The following is an 11073-nucleotide window of genomic DNA, read 5'->3' as shown; positions in this document are numbered from 1 at the left end:
TTGTTTTCTGAGTACTAAAGAATTGTATTATTGAAGTGTTTTTTAACTTTCAAGCATCAATCTCTAATTCAAGGTAATTTAATATTTTTGCTGCGAATGACCTGTAGTGTTTCTCGGTTAGATTATTATTACTGTTAGTCGACACTATTAAGTTCATACATTAATCTTAGTTTTGTTAACTTTTAGTCTCTTCAAAAATTTTAGCCTTTCCGGTTTTCATGTTTTTGCATGGCTAATGTTATTAAGTACATGTGCCATATTTTTTGCATGGTAATGTTTTTGATTCTCAATGTGGAGATTTTATTTTTGACTTTCTGGAAAAACCAAAACCAAGATACGAGAGGCATGATGATATGCAGTGATGCTAGAGCTACGGATAAGCCAAAGTTTTTTAACAAACATGGTATAATTATAATTTTATATATGTTCTTATTTTAACCTATAGATAATAGCAAACCCACTTTTTTGTGTCAATTTTTAATCCAACGGATGAGATTAATTCCAGTTTTAATCCAACGGTTTAAAATTATTAATCGTGTCTTTTCGTCGCACCCCCATCTTTCAAAAATCACACCTCTTAGTCTTTGCATCTCTTTGTTGTACCTCCTGGTTTCAAAAATCACATCCATTATTTTTTACACCTTTTAAATCACACTTCTTAGTCTTTGCATCTCTTTGTTGTACCTCCTGGTTTCAAAAATCACATCCATTAATTTTTACACCTTTTAAATCACACCTCTTAGTCTTTGCATCTCTTTGTTATACCTCCTGGTTTCAAAAATCACATCCATTAATTTTTACACCTTTTAAATCACACCTCCTTAGTCTTTGCATCTCTTTGTTGTACCTCCTGGTTTCAAAAATCACATCCATTAATTTTTACACCTTTTAATTTCACACCTCTATGTGTTACACCTCTTTGTTGTACCTCCATGTTTCACATCTATTAATTTTTACACCTTTACATTTCACACCTCTATGTCTTACACCTCTTTGTTTATTATATATAAACTTTTCTTGACTACATAAACAAGTTTCGAACAATTGTTTTCTGAGTACTAAAGAATTGTATTATTGAAGTGTTTTTTAACTTTCAAGCATCAATCTCTAATTCAAGGTAATTTAATATTTTTGCTGCGAATGACCTGTAGTGTTTCTCGGTTAGATTATTATTACTGTTAGTCGACACTATTAAGTTCATACATTAATCTTAGTTTTGTTAACTTTTAGTCTCTTCAAAATTTTTAGCCTTTCCGGTTTTCATGTTTTTGCATGGCTAATGTTATTAAGTACGTGTGCCATATTTTTTGCATGACTAATGTTTTTGATTCTCAATATGCAGATTTTATTTTTTGACTTTCTGGAAAAACCAAAACCAAGATACGAGAGGCATGATGATATGCAGTGATGCTAGAGCTACGGATAAGCCAAATTTTTTTAACAAACATGGTATAATTATAATTTTATATATGTTCTTATTTTAACCTATTTATTTTTCTAACAAACACGGTATAAATGTTAAAAAAAAATTTTGTTTGTAGGATGTCCATTAGATGTTCATGATCCAGGTTAGTTTACATTTTTTGTAAATAAAGTTTTTAAAATTTTTAGTTGAATTATAATTTCTTATACTTTCTGGGTATCAAACATTTTGATAATATATAGAAATATTACAAATGAGCATGGAAATAGAGTGCCGAAGAAAAAGCCAGACATACTTGTGACAACACAAAATTAAATTCTAGAAAGCGTAAGCACGACCAAATGACAAGTCAAGTTAGAAAGAAAAGATCTACTAAAGGTAACTTATTTAGTCTTTGATGACTTTCTAATCTGTATATACAACTTTTTAAAAACATAATGTATAACAGTCACTTTTAGAGTGATCTGGAATCTGCCAAAAAAAAGAAAATGCAAGAAATTTATAAAATTAGTGTTTAACCTAAAGAAGAGAACATCAAAAGGTGAGATATTATTATCACCTGTTTCACCACATCGACTTCGTTTTCGCTGTTGTTTATTGAAAAACATGATGGTACCGATTCATAGACATAAGTGGGAAATCAAATAGAGGGGGATGCAGCCTGGAAGGAGAGCAGCCGACACGGTGGAATGGGATGGATTGGGAGAGACCAACATAAAATCCTCTGTTCTATATTTTATTAATTTTCTGAACTTTTGTAGTTTAATTGAATTGCTTTGATTGAATAGCTGATGAGTGTACAAGTTTTTGTCTATATGCATTCTTAGTCTGTTACGTCTTGATTTTTTTTCTTTTCCAAAGAGGAATATGTGATTTGAAGCAAATATTACAAATCCATGTATCAAATGTGTTAGTAGGAAATAAGGCAATCAAGATTAACCCATTAAAAGGGAGGAAAGAAGGGGGTCTTTTGAGGGAAAACGTGAGACCAATATGCATGTAACTGTGGAAAGCATTATAGCCAAATATATATCTCTAAAAGTTGTAGCTGAAGAATGTGAGTTACTCTATACTAACCAATTAGGTTTGATTGGTCGGTCATATAAAACTTGGTTTTGTACATATCTAAAAGTGAGAGAAAAAAACATCCACAAGCATAAGTGAAATTTTATATATGGTTAAAAGTAATGTTCATAGTAAATCATTTGTATACAAACTCCACTTGTTTACAGCATCGGAATATTGATTGTGATTTGTGAATCAGTAATCTATGGAAAGAGAAATCGCGTATCAAAGTGAAGGGGAAACGAAACTCAATCCAGCCATCTACTCCGATCCCAATCTTCGACCTTCCTTCGACAAGTGGCATTTAGTATTTTCTCGATACAGTAAATAAACCAAGAGATAAGCAGCCTCGTATGTATTTCGATTGATAATGATCAACAACAAAGACAATTTCTAATAGCGAATTAAGAAAGGATATCAATATATAGCACCATATGGTCGGAGACAAACATAAATGAAATTTTATATATGGTTAAAAGTATTGTTCATATTAAATCAAGCTCTAAAAAAGGCTCACTTTTGTGTGTGACAACATAAAATATAATAACATTGAAATGAATTTTTGGCTTTTTAATCAGCAAAAAACAATAGCAAGAAGTGAAAATGATCAAATTGATTGAGAAAAGAAAGAATTTAGGATGAATTACAAATGTTAAATTTCAATTTAGGATTTCATCTCCCCGTGGGGCAACGCACGGGTCGCTTTCCTAGTTAAAAATATAGTATAAAGGTTGCCCAATTTTTTGTTTTGTTAGATTTCACTTTGTTTTTGGCATGAGATTGCATAGTGTTTTCTTTGTATTACCAGACAAATTTAAACTCGTTTTAAGACTTTTAAGACAGTCACTAGTACATTGTCACAAGAGTCTAACCTAACGTGTTCCAATACTTTGTAGTTTATACTTTTAACTCCAAGGTTGGTTGACCAAACAGGATGATAAGAATTTACAAAAAAATCTTAGAAAATAAAGATTTCCAATAGCGAACATGACAGTCTGTTCGTACATTTGATGTTTCGAAGGATGGAAAACAGAAAACATAAGTGGAGGTTTTAAATGGACGACAAGCGAAGTTGAGCAAAAATATACATAAGAAAGACTAACGAAGTGGATGAGGAAACATATAATATACTAAAGATAGCGATATTCGAAAATATATGACAGGGAAGGGAAGATTCTGAGATGGGGTCGGTGTGTGTGTGTGTGGAGGCAGATGGTCAAACAGTCCACCTGGCATTTGGACAAGAAAGAAGAAGAAAAATCAAAAACCATCTCCGTCGGCCGATTTTAAATAAGACTCTGCTCCCCCTCCTATCGAGAGATCGAAAATGGCTGTTGTGCATAAAGGGAAGGTTTGTGCAGTTACCGGTGCCGGAGGTTTTCTGGGTTCTTGGGTCGTCGATCTTCTCCTCTCTAGGGATTACTTCGTCCATGGCACTGTCAGAGACCCTGGTAATCTCTACCCCTCCGACCCTTTTCCTCTATCCCTCTTTTTAAAAAGTTTCCACATTTTTCCTAAATCCTAACCCATCTCTAGTTGATTGGACTATTTATCCACCAATATTTGTAGCTCACCTGTGTGTTCGTGGAAGTATAAAAGTCTGGTCAATATTGCAATTCTCATCTACTTTCTAGGGTTTAGTTTAGATTCGTTAGTTTCTCTTCTGTCTACGAACTTGAAGTTTTAGCCTTTGAGTTTGTTTGTTGTTCCCAAATCTTCATTTAGTGTTGTTGTTCTGATGAAAGAGTTTTACATGGTTCTTGTTGTAGATAATGAAAAGTATGCTCATTTGAAGAAACTCGATAAAGCTGGTGACAAGCTCAAGCTCTTCAAGGCTGATTTGCTGGACTACGAGTCTCTTAAATCTGCTATTGCAGGCTGCAGTGGTGTCTTCCATGTTGCATGTCCAGTTCCATCATCTTCAGTCCCAAATCCTGAGGTGAGAGGATTTCATTCCTACTATCCATGTTGCATATCACATTGTCTTACTCACTCTGCCTCCACTGGTTTTGCAGCTAGAATTGATCGCACCAGCTGTGGATGGCACACTGAATGTCCTTAAGGCATGCATTGAAGCAAATGTTAAACGTGTTGTGTATGTTTCCTCTGTAGCTGCACTTTTCATGAACCCAATGTGGTCAAAGAATCAAGTGTTAGATGAGACCTGTTGGTCTGACCAGGACTTTTGCAAGAAAACTGAGGTTAATGCATATTGAATCCCTGATCTCACACTTGTTGAATTACACATTTTTTTTCTTTCTCAAATCTGACTTTAGTCTCTCTGCAGAATTGGTATTGTCTGTCAAAGACACGAGCAGAAAGTGAAGCTTTTGCATTTGCAAAACAAACCGGACTTGATCTTGTCAGTATTTGCCCTACCCTTGTCTTGGGACCTATATTGCAGCAGCAGACAGTAAATGCTAGTAGCCTGGTTCTTCTCAAGCTTCTTAAAGGTATGAACAAGCCTCATCACATCTAGGATTGTTAGAAGCAATGTGTTATATAACTTGGTCTTGTTTTTTTTTACTTGACTGTGTTGCAGAGGGTTTTGAATCACGTGATAACCAAGAACGACATATGGTAGATGTGCGTGATGTGGCTCAAGCTTTACTCTTGGTTTATGAGAAAGCAGAAGCTGAAGGTAGATACATTTGCTCATCCTACTCGGTTAAAGAACAAGAAGTTGTTGAGAAGCTGAAGAGTCTTTATCCAAATTACAACTACCCAAAGAGGTAAGCAAACAATAGCACATCTATCTGCTCGATTTGAGTAAAAACCATTAAGGTTTAGTAAACTGTTTTGGTTACTTTTATTAATAAACAGTGTCACTTACCTTTAGATCAGTGTGTGAAGTATCTTTAAGACCTTAACTTTGATCCAAACTCTACTTATCCAATGTCAGTTACATCGAAGCGGAAGAAAGGGTGAAGTTGAGTTCAGAGAAATTGCAGAAGTTGGGTTGGACTTACCGTCCTTTGGAGGAAACACTTGCGGATTCGGTAGAGAGCTACCGGAAAGCTAAGCTTGTCGACTAAAAAACTTGGAAAGAAGAACAAAAAAGAGTGTTTTGGTCATGTTCTTGGCTCCATATGTTAAGTGTTCTCATCTGCAATGCACACAACAACTCTCTCTTTCATCTGTTACTCAATAATAAGAGTTGTGCACATATGGCTTTTTGTGTACTTATCTACAAAATGGTGTTACTTTCTAGTTTCAGACTTCAGAGTATGAAACATTGAAGTTCCTACTTTTCTCCGTTTATGAATTGTTTTGAATTTTATACATTGTAACTGTAAGATGCGTAATGTGGTGTATGCCCGAGATCTTAGTCCGGTTAAATGATGAAATTAGTTAATAACTCAACCAGTTAATTAAACCGGTCTGGTATACTATCAAACGGAGAAATAAACCAAGATAATCGGTCTGGTATACTATCAACGGAGTATAAAGTTGTACTGTACTTGGACCGGACTCGGACCTGGATCAGAACCGGACTCGGACTCGTTTTGCGCCGCTTGGGTAAACTAGATTTTTTCTTCTTCTCTGTCATAACTCCGGCGAAGTAGCGTTAGTTGAACTGAGTCATGGCCGCGAAAGATCCCGATTCCGGCGGATCTGGGGAAATTCTCCCGATTACTCCCTCTCTCTCAGAAACTACGTCTGGAGTCACCGCAGCTTCGCAAGCGACTCAACCCCCGTCTTCTTCTTCCGATGTCGATACAGTCTACGTCCCTAGCTACTCCCGTAAGTCTGCTAACGCCGAGAAACCTTGTATTTAGTTTTTTTTTTTTTTGTATTCTTCTTCTTCTTCACTGTTTTCTTATGGATTTTGTACTCCGTGCCATTGATTTGACCAATTAGGTTGGTTTACGTGGACTGGCATCGACGATTGCGAGGTCCGGTCACTACCAGAGTTCTTCAATTCGAAATCTACTTCCAAAAACCCTAAGTTTTACATGTACTTGAGGAACTCAATCATTAAGCAGTACAGAGACGACCATCCTCGGAAGATTAGTTTCACTGACGTTAGGAGAACCCTAGTCAGTGATGTTGTCTCTATACGTCGCGTTTTTTATTTTCTTGAGTATTGGGGACTTATCAATCATTCTAGCTCCTCCTCTGCTAAGCCTCTCAAGTGGGACGAAAAGTCCGCCGGAGATGCTTCTTCTGAGCCTCCCACAACTGCCAAAGAGACTGCAAAGAGAATCTGTAATGGCTGCAAATCTATTTGCAGCGTAGCTTGTTTCGTCTGTGATAAGGTTTGATAATTACTACTCTTCGTCCCTCTAACAAATAGTTGCACTTATATAGGTTTTGCACTGAGTTTTGTTGTCTCTTGGATGTTGTTGGCACTAGGAACATAATAGCAAAGCTTATGAAAGTAAGTACGTTTTTTTTTCGTTTCAGTATGAGTTGACATTGTGTGCGAGGTGCTATGTCCGTGGTAACTATCGCGTTGGTATTAACTCCACAGAGTTTAAGCGTGTTGAGCTTAGCGAGGAGTCCAAAAAAGTGTGGTCCGAAAAGGAAACTCTGCAGCTGATGGAAGCTGTTATGCACTATGGAGATGACTGGAAGAAGGTTGCAACTCATGTTACTGGTAGAACTGAGAAGGATTGTGTTTCGCAGTTTGTCAAGCTTCCTTTTGGGGAACAGTTTGTAAAAGAGTCTGACTCTGAGGATTCCTTGGAGGCTTTTGATCAGATCAAGGGATCTGCTGATCTTGAATCTGGAGGAAGTGATAAAGAAGGTTCTTCTCCCAATAAGCGGCTGAGATTGACACCTCTTGCAGATGCTAGCAACCCAATAATGGCTCAGGTTCGAAATTTTCACTACAATCTGACTATATGTGTTTTCTCTCTCTATCGAGGTTAGTCTATTTGTGTCAAGTGTTCAACATGCATGAGTACCACTAATATTCTTAATAATATAGTCAATTGTGTTGTTAGGCTGCTGAAGAATATTCCAGTGTTGCACTGTGCTGTTTCATGACTTGCATAAATGTCTTTTAAAGACTCGCCTTAGATTACTGAACTCTAGTATTTTCGAATTCTTGGTGACATATAAGGGCATTCAGGAATTATATACGTATTAGATCATTTCGTACTTGTGTTACTTGTATTACATCTCAATTGTTATGCTTAATTTTTTTTTTTTAACTCTGAATGGGATTCTTCATATCATGTCGTCTTCAGGCTGCTTTTCTTTCAGCCTTGGCTGGCACAAAAGTTGCAGAAGCAGCAGCTCGAGCGGCAGTGACAGCTTTATCTGATGTAGACTACGAGGCTGAAAAAAATGCCACTGGAGACCCAAATCGACAAGGTATTTAAAGACTTATTAATCAACGAGGCTGTCTCTGTTTGCAGTTCATTTCTGTCCCAAGCCAAACCCACCAGTGACATTCTGTTTTTTTTTTTTTTTTTTTTTTTNCACAGACGCCAATGCTAACTCGGGTGGTGAAATTACCAACTCAGAAAGAGATTGGGCTGATGCAAAATCTCTGATCCAGAAGGAAGAGCAGGAGGTAGAAGGAGCCATCAAAGAGATCGTAGAAGTGGAGGTCAGTAACAATCTCCAAGTTCCCATTAACTATTTTTTTGTTGTGTGGTTATGCTTGTTTTTGATTGATTCTGTGAAAACAAAATTGGGGTTCACAGATGAGGAAGGTTAGAGATAGGATTGTACATTTCGAGAAACTGGATTTGGAAATGGAGAGAAGCCGGAAACAATTGGAGGATATGAAGAACCTGCTTTTCACTGATCAGTTAAACATTTTCTTCCACACAAGAAAAGCCCGGAAATCTGAAGATAGAGTAGATGTTAAAACTTAAAAGTTAGAACGAACTTAAAATTCGAAACTGTTATTTCTTCTTCGAATTTTGCCTTGTTAAGAAGATGACTCATTGACTCGTATTGTAGTTTACTTGAGATTTGTGAGGTAACAAAATGAGATGAGATCGAGTTGGTGGTATAACTAAGGGTGGGTGGGTATAACTGCAACGAAGCATACGAACTAATTTTTCATCTTACTCTACAGTCTACAGTAATAAATTTGCCCGACTGGAGACGGGGACTAAATGGGTATGTAACTATTTTATGGTTAAAAAGAAAACTAATTTAGCTGAACACATATGATTCATAAAAACTTGAGCTGAATCTATCCCGTACGTTTTAAACTCCTATTAAACTAGAGAAAGTTCATTTTCACATTTAAAAAAAAAAGTTATTTTTATTGGGTTTTAAATTATTGTTAATATTTGATTATTAATTCAGTTATCTTACATACTAGTCAAATTTTTAACTTTCATATATATAAGTCACAACTTTTTTTTTATTAAGTAAAATTTCTCTATAAAACAATAAAATTTATTAGGTTTTTGGAGAAATTCAATTCAGAAATAAAACACTGTAGGTTAATCTTCAAATGTTGTTAAGTTACCAAAATTGTTTATGTATCTTCGTAAAATGCTATATGTATTTTTCTTTCTTCCTTATTCCGAAACCAAACCATAATTATTAATATATATTAAAATCATATGATGTAAGAGACTTTTATATTAACTAAATAATCAATAAAATTCATTGTTGGTACTTTAAATTCTAAAAACATTTAGAAAGAAGGAAACATTTACATGTTAAATTAAACATAAACGTACATTAATAAATTATATATAATGTAAATATTTTCCATCTTTAAGTTTGAACTAAAAACAATGGTCTTAGTCCATGAAAGACCATATTTTAGTTCCAACCCTACAGATGGAAAATAAAAAGGTTAACTGTCTTTGCCCAAAAAAAAAAAAAAAAGGTTAACTGTCTAGTTTGACAATTTCAGAAAAATATTTTATTTTGTTTTCTAGCAAAGTGAAAAGACCAAATTTTTTGTTTAGAAAATTAGAAACGATTTTTTTTCCATATGCGTACGAAATTTAAAGATATTAACATCATAATAAATAGCTTATTATGGTTTATATTTGAAATTAACATGTATGTAGAATAGATCATGTCATAGTATGTTATATGTACATAGTAGTTTTGTTGTTTGTTTTTAACTTTTTTTACATGAAAAAATTTAGAACTTGCGTAATCTTGCTTATTTTGTAAGACTATCAATACAGATGATACTTATTACAAAGGATAAAATTTAATAATAATATAGATAAAATTATAAAACTCGAAATTTTTTAGTGAATACATCAAACATCCAGATTAATTTCCAATAAACACTTCAAGGTCCATAAGAGAGGTTCCAGCTAACCATAAGACAAGGATATACATCTCCGTGAATCCTTCAATCCCAAATGCATTAATATACCTTCAAAGACACGGTCATATCCGTCCATTGTTATGAAGCATGCCAAAACTAATCAAATAAAGCTTTGTTGTTTAGGTTTTATTTAGTACATGTATGTATATCATATGTTGTAATTCATACATCATATATATTATTTAGTACTCTTTCTAGTTATACGGTGTACGAATTTGATATATAATATACATAATCTTACATATGACAAACGATATTTTAGTTGTTATTCACGTAAATTTTGCTTCACTCTGTTAAATAGAGCTAAAAATAACTTTTACATAATGAACTCATATAATATATAACTTTTCTCCAAATCTTTTTTCTTTATAACTGTTACAATAAAAAACTACTTTCTACTAACTTTTATATATTGTAAACAATTTTTGTTTAAAAATTGTAAAAGCTAATTTTACGTGTCAATAACATATGTTTCTTACAAAAATAATATATGACGTGGAAAGTATTATATATGTCTGCATCAATAATATTTTTGGGTCATTAATATGTATGTTTTACAATATTATTGAAGCTAAATTTTACATATTTTACGTGTTAATAAAATATGTTTTTACCAAAAAACAATATCCTACGTGGAAAGTATTATATCTGTCTACATCAATAATATTTTTGAGCCATTAATATGTTTGTTTTACAACATTATTGAAGCTAAATTTTACCTATTTTACGTGTCAATAAAATATGTTTTTTACCAAAAGAAACAATATTTGGCGTGGAAAGTATCATATTTGTATGTATCAATAATATTTCAGGGTCATTAATATATATGTTTTACAATATTATTGAAGCTAAATTTTATCTATTTTACTTGTCAATAAAATATGTTTCTTACCAAAAAAACAATATTTGGCGTGGAAAGTATCATATTTGTATGTATCAATAATATTTCAAGGTCATTAATATATATGTTTTACAATATTATTGAAGCTAAATTTTATCTATTTTACGTGTCAATAAAATATGTTTCTTACAAAAAACAATATCTAGCGTGGAAAATACTATATCTGTCTATATCAATAATATTTTGAGGCCATTAATATATATGTTTTACAATATTATTAGAAATTAAATTTTTGTATCTATTTTTTTGCGAAATTGATATATTATATCTACTACAAAAAGAGAAATAGTTAATCTAATTGATATATAATATAAAAGCTAATTTTACATATTTTACGTGTCAATAAAATATTATATCTGTCTTTGTCTACATCAATAATATTTTTGAGTCATTAATATGTTTGTTTTACAACATTAT

The 11073-nt window shown here is 33.4% G+C and overlaps 2 protein-coding genes across 3 annotated transcripts; both read left to right on the top strand.

Annotated features, from left to right (window-relative positions):
- Positions 3674-5747, top strand: LOC104700085 (cinnamoyl-CoA reductase 1). Its single transcript, XM_010415535.1, has 6 exons — positions 3674-3939; positions 4258-4427; positions 4504-4689; positions 4776-4941; positions 5031-5220; positions 5391-5747. The coding sequence occupies exons 1-6, from the start codon at positions 3816-3818 to the stop codon at positions 5521-5523; spliced, it is 969 nt and encodes a 322-aa protein (XP_010413837.1). The 5' UTR covers positions 3674-3815; the 3' UTR covers positions 5524-5747.
- On the top strand, positions 5868-8459 carry LOC104700084 (SWI/SNF complex subunit SWI3B-like). Of its 2 annotated transcripts, XM_010415534.1 has the most exons (7): positions 5868-6232; positions 6350-6747; positions 6845-6869; positions 6963-7306; positions 7684-7810; positions 7924-8048; positions 8146-8459. In XM_010415534.1, exons 1-7 carry the CDS (start codon positions 6073-6075, stop codon positions 8317-8319), a joined length of 1353 nt encoding a protein of 450 aa, XP_010413836.1. In that variant the 5' UTR covers positions 5868-6072; the 3' UTR covers positions 8320-8459. The 2 variants fall into 2 exon arrangements, with proteins under 2 accessions (XP_010413836.1, XP_010413835.1); XM_010415533.1 differs by lacking the exon at positions 6845-6869 and having other exon boundaries at positions 6896-7306.

Source organism: Camelina sativa, chromosome 7 (assembly GCF_000633955.1).
Source record: "Camelina sativa cultivar DH55 chromosome 7, Cs, whole genome shotgun sequence".
NCBI classification, from domain to species: Eukaryota; Viridiplantae; Streptophyta; class Magnoliopsida; order Brassicales; family Brassicaceae; genus Camelina; species Camelina sativa.
This window is presented reverse-complemented; position numbering and strand designations above follow the sequence as displayed.